General features: G+C 38.7%; 1 protein-coding gene across 6 annotated transcripts in view; it reads right to left on the bottom strand.

Annotated features, from left to right (window-relative positions):
• Positions 1-17,713, bottom strand: part of LOC109074455 (rho guanine nucleotide exchange factor 9-like) — a 29,343-nt gene extending 11,630 nt beyond the window's left edge. For 2 of the 6 annotated variants that reach the window (XM_042711383.1, XM_042711385.1), the window contains exons 1-5: positions 17,314-17,713; positions 14,570-16,123; positions 12,757-12,895; positions 12,421-12,527; positions 98-277 (exon numbers count right to left, since the gene is read on the bottom strand). In XM_042711383.1, the coding sequence (XP_042567317.1) occupies positions 98-277; positions 12,421-12,527; positions 12,757-12,895; positions 14,570-16,051 (1,908 nt within the window). In that variant the 5' untranslated portion in view covers positions 16,052-16,123; positions 17,314-17,713. Of the gene's footprint in view, positions 1-97; positions 278-3,102; positions 3,309-3,534; positions 3,695-12,420; positions 12,528-12,756; positions 12,896-14,569; positions 16,124-17,313 lie in introns of those variants that run through there. The other 4 variants (XM_042711382.1, XM_042711386.1, XM_042711384.1 and 1 more) reach the window with 3 other exon arrangements.
• Positions 17,714-19,463: the final 1,750 nt, after the last annotated feature.

The following is a 19,463-nucleotide window of genomic DNA, read 5'->3' as shown; positions in this document are numbered from 1 at the left end:
AGCTAAACGCCTCAGAGCTGTGGCCCTCCAGGAACTGAGTTTGAGACCCCCTCTAGGAGCTTATCACATGAGATGAGAGAGTTGATCAAAGACGTACCCTCACGAAGCTGGCGGGGAACCAGCCCTCCTCGTCATCCATCTGACCCCACCACCAGTCTTTATTGGAGGTGTCCAGGACCTTGATGACGTCTCCAGCCTTGAAGGCCAGCTCCCTCTCAGCCATGGTCACGTGATCCCATACTGCCTCCGCGCTGACCACTGAACCACCGCTGATCAACTGCAAAACAACACAGTGAGTCTGATGGAGGAAGGCTCATTCTCTCACACACTTCCGCATCTGCTATTGGTCAGGAAACATTTGTGACCCATGCTGGCAAAATGAGTCAGAATGAGCACATTTTCAAAATTGAGCTATTTTTGTAGTTGTTCTTTTATTGTTATATGACTTGCTGGAATCGGGCAAAATTGACTGCGCTACAGCCGTCTGAAAGCGACAGCAGAGTCAGCAGAGTTGATTTTGAGAAAAATCGAGTTAAAGTTTTCTGATGATTCCAAAGCAAAATCACCTAGCAACAGTCATCGATTCAAATGTGTGACGATTCAAATTGGTTGAAATGCCAAACAAATCACCATGCAATTGACCGATCGGTAAGTCCCAATCTTGTTACTGTTGCTCCCTCGGACAAACAAACGGAGCTGCTCTCTGACTTACATTGAGAGCTGTCAGTGTGAAAACCTTGTCCCAAGATGTTCTTGAACAATTTTTGGACACTGAATGTACACCATTCAAGTGGGAATTAAATATGCCATGGAAAGAAATATAAAAGATTTAAAAATAAATATGGTGGGTAACTTGATTAATTTGGTAGCAACCCTAAAAGAGCACAATGCAATGTTACGGTCGTCACGATCGCGGATGACAACATGCAGGATCAATGTATCTCTGAGGGGAACTAACTGTCATTAGAAACGTCTACGTGTTTTTTTTTTCATCTTGCCTCTGAACAATGTAAATTAAAGCAGTGTTCATAAGTGCTTTGTTTACAGCGGTAACCCAGGAAACACTGTATCATTGCTGTTCACTAGCGCCACCTGCTGGCAGAGAGTGAATCTGTGTCTCATGCAGATTTAATGTTTGTGTTCCTTTAATTCAGCTAAGAGGCCATGGCAATCTTCTATAAGGTCTTCACATTATACAAATTTGCAGGTCAGAGTTTACCACATTTGAACAATGGAAATTCACCTGAGCTTGAGGTCCTGTCTCTCGCATTCGCATGTGTATGAATGAAATCTAGTGTGACCAGCCCTTAAGACTCACTATTTTCACCGCCTCATCAAACCATTTCCAACCATTATTAGTCTTCAAAAAGATTTTTACAACTGACTCATGCACCCGTATGAAAAAAAATATCCAAAACTCTTTAACACAGACTGAGGCACTCGTATGACATAAGGTCGCCATGATTTTCTCAATGATTTTCTCAACTAAGACATGTTCCTGGATCAACATCATTGTCCAAAACATAGACCTAACCCTATCCCTTCCCCTAAACCTAACCCTACCCATAATTTATCCCTAAAATCAGAGGAAATGATAGCTGAATAACAAGGATGTAGAAGCACCTAACTCTGGCTGTTAAAACTGACATTTCCTGTAAACTTATCCCTCAATTCTGATTGGTTACTTGGAATGTTGTTGCAGGGTCAACAAGGATGTTGATCCAGGAACATTTTGCACTTGGTGAAATTACGATTGATGGATACCACCAGTACATAACTTCAATAAGATCAGAAACAAACCCTCCATTTCCACGATTCCTTTGCTTCATATTTTGAGAAGCCTACATAACACTTCATAATTGTCTGGATGATTAGTGCCAAGAAATATCCTCTCAAGCACCTTCAGACTGTTCTGTGAATGTAAATCGTTAAAAATGCAGAACAACTCTGTGCACAGATCATAATATTAAGACACCTCTCTCATTATGGAGTCCTGTGAACGTGATGTAATTATCGTTACATAATCGACCGCTGTTCCCCTCATGTTTCTGCATACAGTATGTCTTGAGATTAATGCACTCGACTTTGGCACCAAGTGCGTATGAAAACACAAAAATTTCAAAATTTACAAGAAGAGCGAGAAACATGTCATCTATTTGTCATTTGACATCAATGTGCTCTTCTTACTGTCAGATTCATGGGACTTTCTTATCTTTTCAGAAGAATTGATACTCAAGCTGACTAAAGTGGACTTCTAAAGAGACACACTGCTCTAACATCAAATTAGAATGAAAATGAGGAAATTATAACATCTGTGGGGGCAGCATGAAATGGGTAGAAATTTGCTCTGAGAATTACATTAGCCCAAAAACCAGCATCCTCACTGAAGAACCAGCAGAGAGGTATTACGCAACAGACTTGAGTCCTGAGAGCAAGGGCCAATCAAAGACACACATGCCTTCAGAATCATGAGGCTGAGAATCAACCATCCGGTCTCTAAATCAACCCAAATAACAGTTTGAAAATCAGCTATGACTGTGATGTCAAGCTTTTCACAGTAACAAATTGACAATTCTCAACTTGCCACACCACGTGTGCCGGCATGTGATCAAACACACGTTATTAACAGCTGCTCTGAATTTACCTTTCTCTAAATACAGAATGACATCCGACCATAGATGCATAACCCCTCGATTCTAATCTTACATTTCTGAAGGACTCAGATCTAAACAAGCATTGCATTTTGTATAGACACACTAAATGCAAGACTGTACGGTGTCATTTTACATAAACTGTTCATAAATATCTTAACAGACTGTTTTGATTGCAAATATTGTGATTCTAGCACAATTCTAGTCTTATTACACGACATTTGATTTTTTATATGCTTTCAGAGCATTGGCCATGAATATTAATTCACCAGCATTTTTAAATGCACGTTCATAAATCATCCGCACAATAATATACACAAACACTACATAAGATGCATTCAAAATGCCGCGGAATGATTCTATAAATCAGCTTATATAATGCAGCTGGACTGAAAGATGACGGTGGAGAACATACACACACTTGGAAATGTAAGTGTAGGACATATTTTACCATCTCGGCCGCAGTAAAGAGCAGAATCACAGATACGAACAGCCTCAGATGTTTCCAATCACAGATGTGTCTGTCATGCTGAGGACCCTTCAGCTGGAGCCCATGAAGAAGATCAGAATCACGTTGACCAGCAGCAGAATGGCGATCACAGTGAACACCGCCACCGTTTGCACGTCCAAGGTCATGCTGCAGTGCTGCTGTCAAACCTGCGATCGGCACAGTTATCAGTGCATCCAGCCGCGCAGATGTATATAAAACACGACACTCCGGCTGCGTCTCAAGCCCCAGCGAGCCGCCTACCGAGGGCTGAGCCGCTGCGTGCGCGCACCTGGGATGCCCGGTGAGGCTGTGTTGCTAGGCAGCTCGCTGGGTTTTGAGATACAACTCCGCGACTTGTAAGACAAGACACGCATAAATATTCCCCATCCTCACCATCATCTTCATCTGCATCAGAAGAGCAGCGAGCAGCATCACTATCCAGAGAGCGCTTATTCTACAGCGCACTGACGCGCAGCTGCGCTCCGCCAACCAAAGCCGGCCTGCGTCACCATGGAAACACTGCCGTTAACATTTACTACATTTACTAACATTCCCATTCTATTATATAAGAGCCAACGACACACGGTTAGTCAATGTGCATTAACTGTGTCATCTTTACAGTAATGCCCCGTCATTCATATTTCAGTCATCCTTGACTATTACTAAACCGGCTTATTAATGAAGAAGAATGAACGATAAAGCCAAGCACTCCAAAGCCATCCAGGTGTTTCACAAGAAGAAATTAAACGTATTAACTCAACAACATCCAGGCCAGAAAGTCATTTTAATTTCAGTCACCCTACTCCTGTACTTAGTATCTCATAATCAAGATAAAGCTTTTTATCATTACATGTCTTAACTTAGTATCTCATAATATTCTATAATTATGACGTATTGTATGCATGGCCACCAGAAACCACTTACCATTGGTGAAATTTTGCAAGTGTAAAACACATTAATTAAATAGTCCAAAAAAAAAAAATGAAAATAAAAGCCAATAAACACCAATTACATGTGTTTTGGGACTTATTTCATTGGGATTTAGTGGTTTTAACAAAAGCCATGAATAGAAAAGGGTGATTAACTGCCAGTAGAGACCAATTACAGTTTCCATTAAAACCAATTAAAGTCCCATTATAACCAGTAAAACCATTACAAATGTTAGGATGGTGTCTATATTTTTTTCCGCAGGGTGGTTTCCTCCATTTTTTTCATCGGCTTTTGTGATTATTATTGTAGAAAATCAGCTCTGTGACCAACACAAGTTTATGATTCTTATCGTTTTGTTCATCATGATAACCTTCACATATCAACAGAATTTTTATGAATTTTGAAGCTTAAATACAATCGACCTTTGGTCTGATTATATATTTATTCAGTGTATATATTTATTCAACCAAAAACCCATTCATAAAACCCACGGAGTTTGTGGCGATGGAGCCGGAAGTGCTAAAATGCAAACTCATTTACATTCAGTGCGTGATGTGATCATGCTGATGAATTTAAATCTGCTTTCACCCACTGCAGGAACTTCATACTTGACATTTATACACATTAGGCTCTGTCCAAATCAACTCTTACTTAAACAAATGTCCTTTGCGTAGTACGAGGCTTAAATTAAAGACAGAAAAATAATACTAATTTGCCATCGGTTAATCATCTTGACATCATAATAATAACTAAATGTTCCGAAAAATATCCCTTTCATGGCACACAACGGAGTATAAGCAAGTAACAGTCAAGATTCTCAATGGATTTCAAGTCCTTCCTTTTTTTTAATACTGGGGGTTTATAAACTCATGTTCAGAGACAAGAAATAGCAGTAAAAAAAAAAAAACTACTCACACATCTTACTTGTCTTTACACAAAACTATAAATGTCAACTAACTGAATGTGTTTTTTTTCACAGAGTATAGCAGAAGGCAAACAATTATTTGCGTCTTGAGATGATCTGAAGTATAATGTATTGAAAGAGCTTTTCTCTTGTGATGCAGCGCAGACAGTTACATAACTGACACTGACTCCCATACGGCTCGCTTGCACCCATCCTGACATTTACACAACAAAGGTCGCATCTGAAATTCAAACAGACACAAATAGTTTCATGAATACAAAGCCACAGTTTGTCAGAATTATGATTTAAGGAGCTACACACATTATTCTACACAGACACAGTGTCCCTATGATAGAACCGATTTAAAGAAATATGTGAAGTCAAACCGAAAATCTCAGCATTAATTGTTTTGTTTTGGGGAGGGGAGTGATGTGTCTCCTACTTTATCATTTACATGTAATGCGAGCTTGGGAGCACAGTTTTACCACAATCAATCAATGTTTGGGGATACCTTTGAAATACATATGTAGTGCTGTACAATATTTTTACAATATAACTGCACACTCACTCGACTATCCAAACACACATGGAATCTTCTTCTTCTTCTGTAGTCTCTATGGTGGTCGCCAAATGACAAAACGTGCCTTAAAGGGGTCATGAACTGCATTGTTGTGTTATTTTATAATGTTCCTTGAGCTCCACATATAATGCTGGTGTTATGTACATGTTCCTCTTGTCTTGTTGGGACTTCTGTATAACTTCCTGTCCCCTGTGCTATTTTGTAGTCTTGTTGATTGGTCTTCATTGTCTTGTTCAAGCCTGTCAGCACTCCAGGTTTTTTCCCGGGAGTCTCCCTCCCGTTTTGTTATTTCTCCCGGGAAACTCCCGTAATTTGTATGGCCCAAACCTCGTTATTATTCCAAGGTTGTCTACGTAGTTGCCAGATCTTGTATGAAACGCATCCTACTCTTGAACAGATGGCGCTGTACTAAGCAGTATATAAAAAGTCCTCCTTGTGTCTTGTTTTCATTGGTTATTTGTTTCACGTGTCACGTTCTGATTGGTTTATTGTTCCATTGCTTTCTGGTGTTTCTTGTTAGTCATTAGTCCATGTGTATACAGCGGGTAAAATGAGTATTGAACACGTCACCATTTTTCTCAGTAAATGTATTTCTAAAGCTGCTGTTGACATGAAATTTTCACCGGATGTCAGTAACAACCAAAGTAATCCATACATACAAAAAAATATAACAAGTAAGTTCAGAAATTAAGTTATGTTTAATAAAATGGAATGACACTGGGAAAAGTATTAAGCTACTGAAATGTGTTTAATACTTTGTACAAAAGTCTTTGTTGGTAATGACAGCTTCAAGACGTCTCCTGTAGGAGAAACTAGTGGCATGCATTGCTCGGGTGTGATTTTTGGCCCATTCTTCCACAGAGTCTTCAAATCTTGAAGGTTCTGTAGGCCTCTTCTATGAACTCTGACCTTTAGTTCTCATTTTCTGTTGGATTCCAGTCAGGTGATTGGCTGGCCATTCCAGCAGCTTTATTTTCATTCTCTGAAACCAGTCGAGAGATCCTTGGCTGTGTTTGGGATCATTGTCTTGCTGAAATGTCCACCCTTGTTTCATCTTCATCATCCTGGTACTGTAGGTGTTGGGACTGAAGCAGCTTATATTAATTTCCACTGATGAGGGGCAGGATTGCTTTCTAATTACTGATAGATTTCTGCTAATATCTTGGCTTTCCATGGCTTTTTGCACCTGCCTTTCTTCATTTGTTCAATACTTTTCCCCTGCTTCATTCCACTTTATTACACAGAACTTTATTTCTGAACTTATTTGTTTTGTTTTCTTTGTATGTATGGATTACTTGGGTTGTTACCGACATCTGGTGAAAATTTCAAGTCAACAGCAGCTTTAGAAATATATTAACTGAGAAAAATGGTGATGTGTTCAATACTTATTTTACCTGCTGTATATAGCCATCATGTTCCTATTGTTTCGTGTCTGCCTTTGTTAAATGTAACCTGCTGTTGGTGAGTCTTTGTTTCACTGTTTATTGTCAAGTCTTTATTTTGTGTTTATGTTTGATTAATAAAACTGTGCATGGGTCCAGACTTGCCCCCAGTGGACTCATTTGTTACAAGCCCTTGTGTTTCCCTTGTTTGTCAGGTGTTGTATGTAATGGTTTGCTCATGTTTCCTTGTTCTCTTGTTCCTGGTTATTTGTTTATTTTGTAACTTCCACTAAAACTCCTGCAATTACATCATCTCCTCTGCCTGCCTTCTCTTGCTCCAGTGCATTACACCTATGATTTTTACTTCAAAAGGAGTCATAATTTGGACATATATGACCATTGTCTACCCTGTTTTTGACCCTCTGGTTTAAAACTCATTTAAAGGGGTGCATGAGATTTCAGTGTAAAGGGCCAATGCTATGACTGGGTAATATCTTATGAATAAATGTATTATACGTGAGCAACCGCTGAAGTGCAATTATTAGTTGTGGAAAGTGTGGATTGCAGTATTATGCCTACAGAACTCCATCAAAGATTTCTTTTAACAGCATGCTTTTAACTCAGCATTAGAGCCAGTGGTGAACGCGTGAATGCAATGGACGGACTTTTGTTCAGAGTATTCTCACAAATTTTCTCATCATAACCAGCAAAGTGTAGCCAAAGTTTGAGACTCATTTTTCATTCTAGGTGGTTTTGGCGAGAGAGACACTGATCGTTTTCTATAAATAATTTAATCCCATTTTGAATATCAGTTGTTTTTTAGTCCACTAAAAGGAATCATTGTAATCATGTCGGTCTTTTACTAAAAAGGTTTTTGCACAGCTAAAGTCCAATTATGACATATAGTTATGTCCTACTGACACAATTATGCACTTATTGCTGAAAATTAACAAACACTTCCAAAATGTTAGGATCCATCTGAAGATATGCAGAGATGAAGTTCTTCCACAACCATAAGAACTGCACAACGCTTGGAAATCTTAGCAGGCATCTCAGTCAAGTTATGTTGTAGTGTACTATCTGCTCAGAGAGATGAAGAGCTGTTGATCTGCGTCTGCAGACACTCTAATGCTGATGGTTTACATGTCTATTATGTAAGAAAAACCTAGAGGTAGATAACAAGTCCTTTTGGCAGCTTGGTTTCAATAAAAGCTGTTTCTGGACTAAAAGTACAAGTTGAGTTCTGAATCTTACCCTGTTTTTAACACAATAACCTCTCAGCTTATCTAGCCAGAGATTTAAGAGGAGATGGTAACCTCTGCAGCTCTCATTACAGAAGGAGTCATTCGGATCATGTATGCCTTGATAATTAACTCTGTTTCCCCGCTTTCCTTGTTTCTGTTACGCTTGTTATCATATAGTTTAATAAACAGTACAGTTAAGTCCTTCTCTCTTTGTTTCTGAGTTCACCTTACAGTACATGACACTAATGGCATCTACAGACAGATTAATCAAGATAAACATTGATGTCAGACTGTGACGTGCTATGTGTGTGTGTGTGTGTGTGTTTGTTTATTTTTCTTCCCTTCCTCATTTGCCATAACTCTGCTGCTTGCTCTCAGCTCTCCTGATTGGACGTGTCACCTGTCAATCATCGTTGTGACGTCATCCCCTTCGCCCAATCTGCTTTAGCCTTGCTGGTTTAAAAAAGGCTCCCACGAACTTCATGGAGAGGCTTGTTTGTGCTCGTTTGGTGTGGTGTGCGTTTGTTGCTGAAATGAGTTCTTTTGCATCCTATTCTCTGATGTCATGTGTCTAACACCTAATTTGCAATGTATATGAGTTCGTTTTCTCCTTAATTAGGAGAAATTTAATCTATTGTGTGATATACACTCTGCACATAGTAATGATGAGTGTTTAGATACATTAGGAAAGTGGTGTGGGCTATCCTGGTATTTTGTTTTTATTGATAAGAATAGGAAACTTAGAGCGTCGATGCGCTAAAGATCTCAGTTTCTTTTTTACATTTTTTATTTTTGTTAGTTAGGTTAAGGACTATTTTGTGTTGGTGGTAATTTCTTGTTAGCTTTATTTCTGCTAAATTCTTTCTTTATTATTATTCTCATTCCAGCAGTTGTAAATAGTGCATCCCATTAACATTTTCTTGTGGCTTCAGCTTTATGTAATAAATTATTCATAATCAAGCTTTATCCATGTGTCTTATGCTAATTTCTCTGCCTTGTTCAATCCACCCAGCAATAATTTATTTTTAAGTGTTACAATCGAACTCCTAGACTTTTAAAGTTTGCAACATTTAATGGGGGCTCGTCCGGGATTATTTTTATGTCGGGCGACATTAATTATCACTGGTATTGACAGCGGAGTGACCATACACATGGTTATGGGTAGAACATCAGGGTATTGATGGTCTTAGTGGCTGATTGGTCGATGCGAGTATGGCAGACTTTGATTTAGAGGCGTTCGGTGATGCACCTACTTTGGCGCAGCTCAATAAATGCCGAAAAGATACATAGATCTTTCCCTTCACTCAAAAACCCATAAAATGACACTTATTTTCAACATTTACTCTCTAGATCCAGCCATACGCAAACCATGCGGAACGAACAATCCACCACCTAGTCTCAGTTAATGCATCAAAAATGGCTCTCTTAAATGGATTAGGAAAACTTTAATTTTACATATAAGTGGATTGAACACAATTAAATGAAGTTAGGACAAAATGTGTAGAAATTGTGTTGCTGTAGCTCATTTTAAGTAAGTAAATGTAACAAGGAGCATATATATATATACAGTTTCTGAGAAAAGAGCACTCCACATTGCAGCTTTAGCAGTAACAACAAAAAAAAAACTAAAATTGAAAGACCTTCAAAACCAACCATCAAAAAAAAAAAAAATTTAAAATATGATTAATTGAATTAACTAAATTTATGTAAATGTAGCTAAAATAAATTGATTGCAATCGCTTACATTAAAAAATTTTAGTACATTCAATTAATCATTTATTTTTTTCAGTGCCGCAGCAAAAGAACAATATCATACATCGGTGTGGATAATAATAGTTATATTTAACGCTCTTGGTGTGAACGGTTCTTAAGTCATGTAGGCATACATTTTGAGGAAACAACAGCAGACGGGACAAAACGTTGACGAACATAGGAAAACAATGACACTTCCTGTCTGAGAGCTTGTGCGTAACAGCAGCTGCTCACTTCTTCTCCAATTCCTCAACAACACAGGGTCAAGCAATAGTTCCACATCCACAAAAAAGTTGTGAACTTGCCTTAAACGTCTGCTAGTGCGGTCTTGCAAACATAATCTGTGCAAATTGCACTGTAATTATAATTGATCATGAATGATGCATATATTCATCATTTTGAAACCCAATGGTGATACATTATGCACCTGCCATTGCAATTAAATCACAATTAACGTTAAATTGTCTATATCAAACATAATCACATATCAACGACACAATCTTTTTAATTGTAAGTCTGTGAGTTTCTAAAGCTTCTGAAGGAGTACAAAATGAAGTAAAACAAACAACAACTCATTAACACAAAAGGTATACAAATCTAAATGCGTGTACATTAATGTGGCTAAGCAGTGATAAATCTATGACATTGTATTAATGTGGTAACAATTGATCAAATTAGTGTCTAATTTGTATAACATGTTATTAGAGAAGCTATTACGATTTCTTCACACAAATTGCAGTGCTGAGAACATTTGTCAGTGAAGTATCAAAGTCTTGCATGAGAAGTGTAAAGGATTATAGAATCTGAATGTGAAACTAGACTTTACCACATGGATGAGGAAAGAACCACTCCACACCAAAGTTAATCTCTGATTCCCAGCATGTTTTGCATGACTCAATGACTCATTTCTTTAAATGTACCCATTACGTAATGCAAGCGAGGAAACAATTATAATAGGGATACCAAATTAACTGAGAGGGTGAGATTTGACTCCACGGTTTACAGCAATCCTCTGCAAACATGAGCTTAAGCTGACAGCATCTGCGCTCACCGCTAAACCAACGCTCGAGACCTTCATCAGCCCTTCATTCAGAAGATAAGCACTTCACTAATTTACACATCCACCGCTACATGCCTGAACCAGACACTAATCCACAAGACTTCCATCATCTAGTGTGCAGGAGCAAATGGTACAAGAATTTAAAGGTGCTCTTTTGGGGTTGAATTTTATTTTATGAATAATAATCAGTTCCTAGATCAGTTTCTTGAAGTATCACAGTATCATATCGTTGCCAGTTCTTGCGTTCTAAAGGTTGCGTACACAGCTGATTTCATAGCAGAACAGTGAAAACAGTGATAATTCACCACTGCCAAGATGAGTTCTTAAAATCATTTTATAAAGAAGAAAAAAACAAAACAAAACAGTGCTACTTGGTAGAGAAAACAGAGAATGAGGGCTGTGAAAACTTCAACACCATAATGCACTGGGCTCAATCTGTGAGCAGGGATACACAAATGCGAAAGTAAGGTCCGCAGTTTTAACAAAGGCTTGAGTCACACTGTATTTTAAGGTGTGCTTGTTACAGTGTAACTATACACTTAAGTACTGAGTAATATTAATTAACTACATTTACTTGTTATATGGTTAGGGTTATTTGCATGTAATTATGCATAATTTATTGTTATTATAATAATAAGTACATGTAACATCTGTAACCATCATGACAAAGAATTTTGATAAAATCGTGATGCGATATGATATTTTTGTCATATTGCCCACCCCTAGGTGAGGGCTTAACATTGTTACAAACTGTACATCTAGTTTTCATTATCATAGACTTTTAGTTGGTTTTGATTTTATTTCCTGTTGTCTTTGTTCAAGTTTCCTTCTCTATTTATTTACTATGGAAATTCATTTGATTATCACACCTGTTCGTTATCTGTGTATACCTAAGTTCCTTGGATTCCTCAGTTCATTGTCAGTTGTTTGTGTTTAAGTGCACACTGTTACACTGGCTTTGGTACCCTGTGTTTATTCTTTGATGAAAACCCCTTTGTGTCAAAAACTTGGACCTGTCTTCATCTTTGGGAAACATGGGTTTCGAAAGAATTATGAAATGAATTTTTTTGTATTTATATTTGAATAAATACCCAGATTCATCACATAAAGCGATCGTGTCACTTTAGAAGTTTTGGATAAAACCGCTTGATTCAAATGGATTACATTTACATTTAAGTTTTGGTTGCATTTACTTTAACTGGGGAAAAGAAATCTGTCAGGTTTCCTTAAAAATATCTTCTTTTTTTATAGAGAAATAAAAATCCTATGGGTTTGGAATGACATGAGGTTCAACTAACCAGCTAACAGCCACAACTCAATTGTAAATGCAGTACCATTCATTTGTCCTATAATACTTCCTTAACATGACTCAACAACACAAAACAGTCGGTCAGATGAAGTCTCAGGACAGAGGCCGGATCACTCACCATGTTGACATGCAGTGGTCCAGATCCTGGTCTAAACCGCTTCTGTCTGTTGGATCCTGTGCTGCTGTTCCTCATGCGGAGAACGACTGATTTAGCCATGGTTTTAGCTGCAGGACAGATTGCTAGTATTAGCCAAAGTGCTCTATACAAAATTATATTATAATTCCCACCACACCACAACATGAAACTGTAATCAGGACTATCAGGGAAACCTGAGAGTGTTAGGCTAATTTTACTCTTGAATATGCTGTTGAATAGTGATGGGCTACAGTATGTACTGTACTATATCTCTGCATGTGAAGCATCACTGGGCTGTGGTTTTGGCTTGATCTGTACCTGGAGGAGTGAGCATGTGTGTGAGGGCCATGGGCTCCAGGGCCGACAGTGCGGTGGGCAGCGGCAGAGAGCGACACCTCTGGAGCAGAGCTTTGAGAGGAGGATCTTCAGGCGACTGGCCCCGGGGCCGCGACAGGGTCTGAAAATCACTGCAGCACGTCAGGTAACCTTACAAAAACACATTTCACAATGCACTGCATCCAGAGCATCTCTTACAGTAGTATACATCAGTAGTGGAGGGGGGTTAGTCAAGTGAAGAACAGCATTTGAAAACAGTCAACAAGATTTGGCTATTGTTCACACAGGCAGACAAAACAAACAAACCGTTTCTGTTTTTTAGCTTTTTCCAGTCTTAACATGGAATCCTGTTGTACAAGCCTGCTGGAGGTGTCTTGAAATTAGATTAAAATACGACTTTAGTTAATGTATGTCATTCTGAACAGTCAGATCAGATTTGATGTGATGTGTGATTGAAAATCATCGTACACAGGTACTGAATGCAAGGAATCAGTGTGAGGACAGCACTTCCACTTTCAGCTATAGGCCTATTAAATTAACTGTTAAACACTTTACTGTTTTATTCTACAATTAAATATGCATTAGACACTTTATTTCCATTTTTCCAATGTTTTCTTCAATTTTTATGAAAATAAATGACATTTGATGGGAAAAGGGAGAAGAGTGAGATAGGGAAAATGTGTATTCATAGTATTTGGTGGGTGGGGTGGAAAAAAAAGCTAAATCCACTGTCCAGTGTTTTTTTCGGCTTAAACAGACAATGGTTGGTGGAGTTAATGTAAATAGACACTCCATTTTGATTATAACACCATTATAATTTAGATTTTCATTAAGTCAGTGTTTTTCAACCCTGTTCCCGGAGGAACACCCACCTCCTGTATCTGACTCACGTATTTCTGGGCTGGGTTCCACTTTTTTTATTCCCTTCCCTCACTAACTTCCCTCCGTCTCGTTAGCTTGGATGTATGTCATTGATTATGTTGCACGAGTGACCACCGCCGCCAACGTACTAAACCCTTGATCCACCATGGAGCTGATTCATAATTTACATTTTTTGTTTATGAATTTGTTTGATGCATCATTCTGTGTGCCTATAGGGTGAGCGTGATTTCACCAAGTACAACATGTTCCTGGATCAACATTCCAATCAACCGATCAGAATTGAGATACAACTTGTCAGGAAATATCTGTTTTAGGCTTAAAATCAGGGTTAGGTGCTTCTACACCCTTGTTAATCAGCTATCATTTCACACTGATTTTAGGAATAAATTATAAGTAGGGTTAGGTTTAGGGGTAGGGATTGGGTTAAGTCTATATTTTTGTACAATAATGTTGATCCAGGATCATCAAAAGATGTTGATCCAGGAACGTCTTACTTGGCAAAATCACGGTGACCGTGCCTATAGCTATGCTTGGGCTGTTGGAGGAAATATATCAAATTACACAAACTAATAAAATATCAATATATGAACAGTGGCTATGCTTATCCTCCTCCTTCTGTCTTCCTGTTTCTATCTCATCCTGAGTTCATTGGAGTTTGGATCGAGGATACATGCTAACTGAATACATGCATGTCTTTATCTAACCACATGTGTATTTTAGTATCTTGAGGAATGTATTTTTCATCTCTGACCGATAACAGGACACTTCTTTATTGTAACATTGAAGCAATTTCTATTATTCTATTGCACAGTTATGGAAATAATATGGGTTGTAGCTTGATGATCAAACAGCTTGGATGTTGAAACAACTCTGTGTTACTCCAAACGTCACCTTTCGATCCAGCTTATATTACCTTAAACAACTCCTCCGGGCAGTTCATCTTTTTCTTATCCGTGCAAACATCTTGGTTTTCATCAACAGCTTTGCTAGATGAGTGATGTGGGATCGCCGTGTTTTCAAAGCCAGTCTGTGTCTCTTCTGGTGGCTCTGGGTCTTCATTTCTGGGGTGGCTCTCGATGGTGGCTAGAGAGATGTGAGTAGAGCTGAGCTGGGACTGCGATTCATCCGAGTTATTACACAGGGAGCTGTTATCTCTGGGAGAGTCTGGGCATGTTCTCCAGGCCTTCAGCTCCACAGGAGGAGAGCAATTCACCGCAGCATTGACAGGTGAGACCACCTTGCTCGTGTCAGAAGATAACGTGGGTTTACCTTGAACTGAGGTTTCAGCTTTCTCCTCACTCCTGACTGTCAAAGGCACGAGTTCTCCAGACTCCTGCGTCTTTCTCAATCCGGGAGGCGACTGCTGGCCTTCAGGGGGGGAGAATGAGCGGGACGAGTTTCTCCATTTCATTGCAGTTTCAGCCACAGTGTTAAAAAATCGGAGAAGGCCTCGGAAATGGCTGCTTTTGCCATCAATCCCTGTTTGTTCAGGTGCAGAGTTCAAATCCTTGACCAGTTCAAAGTTGACCGAGCCGTAGTCAGAATCAATGGTTTTGTCCAGGGTATTCATCGACTCAAAACTACTCTCTCCCAATGTCTGATTTCCTTTTCCTTTGAGGGAAATTCTTCTCAAGTAATTCAAAACGTCACCCCTCCTGGACCAGCGACTTCTTTGAGGTATCTTGAGGCTTTGCTTCGCACAGCAGTCTTCCTGCTCCGTCGCAGATGAATTGTTGCAGTTTGAGAAGCTGGGGTGAGATTTCTTCGTATAAACGACTCTTTCTGAGAACTTAAACCCATTTTGGTTGCTAACGGTGTCTTTGGTCTCCTGCTGGACGTTGTCTGGGGTTCCAGCGGGGGCGATGTCCTCAAACGAACAGTAGAAGTCTGCAGTGTGTCCTGCAAATGAATGTCTTATGGCTTTATTCCTAAACACATGCTTGAAGTCTGAAGAAGGAGAGTCCTTGCACATGTACACATCATCGGCCTCGTCTTTAAGGTCAATGCTGGATTTGGCATCAGAAGTCTTACCAGCTTTCCCTTTAAATACAGACGGGGACTTTAGTTTTGTGAAGGACCTGACTTTGTTAGTGATGGACAGTTTGAGGAAGGACGCTTCCCCGGGGAGGATGACGGAGTGAGGTCGTCTGTCCAGGCCCGAGGGGGTCTTGCGGCGCTGCAGGATCCTCCAGATGGCCGCCGTCCTGGAGCGCCGCACCGGTTCCTGTTTTTCTCTTCTGAGCGTTTGACTGGGAATAATGGAGTCTGAGGAATTGCATTCTGGAATCCATGAGATCTCATCTTTGCTCTCTTCGTCAAGTGAAACGTTGAACACGCTATTGACAAATCCATTGGAAAGACCAGACTCTGACGTGGGGCTGGTTCTGCTATCCATCCTCTCGCATTTTAAGACAAGATGTCAGGTGTCCAGCTCAGAAAGTATCATTTTTATCATCACTGGTGAAATCTGTGATAAAACACAACCACACGCTGTGGGAGATTAATAGGTCTAATGTAAAGTACATTTATTTAGCAAATGACCTATTTAACATTTTTACATTCAGATGGCATTCAATCATGTCTCCTAATAGACTCGTATGCCCATTAAAGTCACATTTAAAACAAATAAGAATACTTTTACACTTGTTCCAAAACTATGTCTACAATGAATTAAATGTAGCTGTCTATTTACCACAAGTCACCTTTACTTTCTCCTGCATCATTTATAGAAAGACTAATACCTGCTATAGTCTTTAATTTAAGTTCAAGTCATAGATGTAGCTTAATTAAACACACACACCCACACACCCCCCCACACACACACACACACACTTTTTAAGCACTGACACATGTAAGTGACATTTATATAATGTTTCAAAACATAAACAAACAAATAAATAAATAAATAAATAAATGCAGTTCTTCAAAGTTTCTGTTCATCAAAGAAAACTAAATAAATGACACTGTATCATTACGTAGCACTGTATCACATTTTTCATTAACTGTTTTCAGCAGTGAAAAATAGTAATAATATTAAAAGTAATAATAATAATTATGGAAACTTCTTAAGGATCATTGGAAAAGTGTTTAAGAAAACAAAGACTAAAAATCTCAATACTATTTCAAAATATTAAAGTTCTTGTCTACTTTTGATCCAACCTTTAGTCTTCTTTCAAAAACATACATATTACTGACTCCCAACCATATATGAATACAAAAGAAATTACAGCCAACATAAAAAAGTGTGATTTCAAGTGTGATTACTTTATTTTAAGTACCAGTGTTTGCTATTAACTAGTAGTTGCTTATTAGCATGCTTATTATTAACATATTGACTGTTTATAAGTACTTATCAAGCACATATTCTGCATGATCATATTCTACATCCCTAATCCTGCCCAGTAAATAAACTTAACAACTACCTTACTAACTAGAAATGAGCCGCAATTTAGGAGTTCATTGAGTCAAACGTTGTAGTTAATAGTTAGTTAATAGTGAGAATTGGTCCCTAAACTAAAGTGTGACCAAATGTTCATACTTCTACATAATCTGAATGCACTGAATCAAAAACAAGACACAATATTATGAACCCACTCATCAGGAAATTCCTATTCTTTGATAAGAAAATTTATCTGTGTTGGGGGTAGGGGGACTTACCAAAGAAGAATGTTTGTCTCATAGAAGAACAGAAATCACTCTGTGCGAATCCTTTAACGTCAGCAGTGGTTTTCCAATATAATGATTTGTCTGATTGTTAATCCAGAGCATTCTCCAGGAGCGCTGGAGGGTTTTCTCAGCCTGAAGCCCCACAGAGACCGAGCAGACGCCACACACGCCCAGTTCCTCTCATTAACATCCAGTTATTTCTGCCACTCTTCCACTGCAACTACACAGACTCCAGCTCCAAACAGAGTGCGGCGTTCAGCTGGCTCAGTCGTGTTTACACTCGGAATCAAATGTGAATTTGAAACTGAATTCAATGTCGAGTGTGTGTATCAGTGCAGTGTTGAGCGTCATAAACTCTATAGTAAATGAACACAATACACAAAAGTTTGGAAGGCCTATTTTAAACGCTTCCCATTTGTCCTGTTTTGGTACTACTGTAATCACATGCCATTTTCCTGCTGGACACAGGAAAGAGAGGATCTTACACAAGTGACTGAAAAAATGCTTTAAGCTTGACAAAGACAGGAAGCCTGGCTGACAGCATGTAAATATCTGCGCCGTACACTCTTTCCCTTCTGTCTGTGCTGTGCCATTGTGAGGGAAAGACAATTGGGTTTTTATTCCCCTTGTGAGTCAGTACACTCCAGTTTGTCAATATGATAGGGCCGCTGAAGCACATCGCTGGCGCTCTATACATATCCAACATATACATATCACACATTCAAAGGCTTTTTACTGGTATTAACTTTTCTTCATGAGCGTTTCTACTTAAAGAAGATAAAAGGCCGTGAAGCGCGGCTCACGTTCAGCCCACTTCCTCTGCAGCTTTCCTGCTATCCATTTCTGTCACAATGCACATCCTGGATAAGAAAACCCTCCTTCACTTTTTGTTTTTCAAAACCAAAGGCAAGACTAAACTATGGTGTGAATGAGCTGTGAAAAAAATGCTGATAAGGGGAGACGGCGGGAGAGTTACCAGACTTTGACTCAAAGCTAAAGCAGGTTTTTCTCAGCCAACGCGCTGATGTTTGTTCTGTATGATCTCTATTTCGGACTGTTGTTCAGAAAGCACCTCGTGTGATGTCATCACTTTTTATCTCGCAGAACAATTGCCGTCTTCCTTAGTTTCCTGTGACACAGATCAGCCGTGTGATAGTACAGGCTCAACAGCAGCTAGACCTCTGACTGTTCCTGCAGTGACTGTCCTATGACGAAGTTTAAAGTGCTATAAATAGTAGAAATGAAAGAAGTAAAACACCCACATTATATGGTGAGAGATCTTAATCTTTCTTCTTTGCAAAAGGCATTTATTAAGTCTTGCTCTACAAATCTGTCATCTCTAAAAAATATATATATATTTTTTTTTTTTCTGAGGTGCGTGTTTGGAGATTATTTATAGATGGAATCTCTTGAAACTTCATCTGAATGCCACTGCTCAAATCAATCTATTTATTTCACGTGGCATTGTGTGCCAAAAACGAGGTTCTAATGTCAGTAACCCAGAGTCTATTAATAGGTGTTTTACAGCAGGATATGATTTGTGTTGTTTATTGTTGCAATGAGAGGTGGTGTTGTTCTGTGATGCTACTCCACTCGCTCGTTTTCTGCCACTTTCAGTTCAAGAATCAAATGAAACATCATTAAAATAACTATTTAAGACAAAGTTATGTCTTATAAATAGTCTTAGAATATCCGGAAAGGGGCGGGGCTTAGACCAGAATTTGTTAAATGACACAATAAGTGCATTTAAATGTAATTCTGTTACCTTTATAGTTTATTATTGTTTTTATTATATTACTAACATTTCTTTAAATGATTTCTAATTAAAACACTAAAATTAAACGTTAAATAAATAAATTTGATACGCACTGATTTCATCCACTTCACACACTGGTTATTGTGTAGTTATTTTAGAAGTTTAATAATACAATATTATAATAATATAATAATGTAATGTCCTCTGGCTCGCCTGTTATCCAGCAAACTCCAAAAGTGACTGTGTCTGTCTAATATTTCTCCTATTATTTTTGGGTATTCAGCTTCGAGCACAACCATAGCTATAATTATATCTTGATCTTACTAAATTTAGATGATCAGTTTCCCATCACCTACACTGTCTGTGTTAGGCTATTAAATCTAAA

This window comes from Cyprinus carpio, chromosome A21 (assembly GCF_018340385.1).
Source record: "Cyprinus carpio isolate SPL01 chromosome A21, ASM1834038v1, whole genome shotgun sequence".
Classification (NCBI taxonomy): domain Eukaryota; kingdom Metazoa; phylum Chordata; class Actinopteri; order Cypriniformes; family Cyprinidae; genus Cyprinus; species Cyprinus carpio.
The sequence above is the reverse complement of the archived record's forward strand: the minus strand, read 5'-3'. Positions and strand labels throughout refer to the sequence as shown.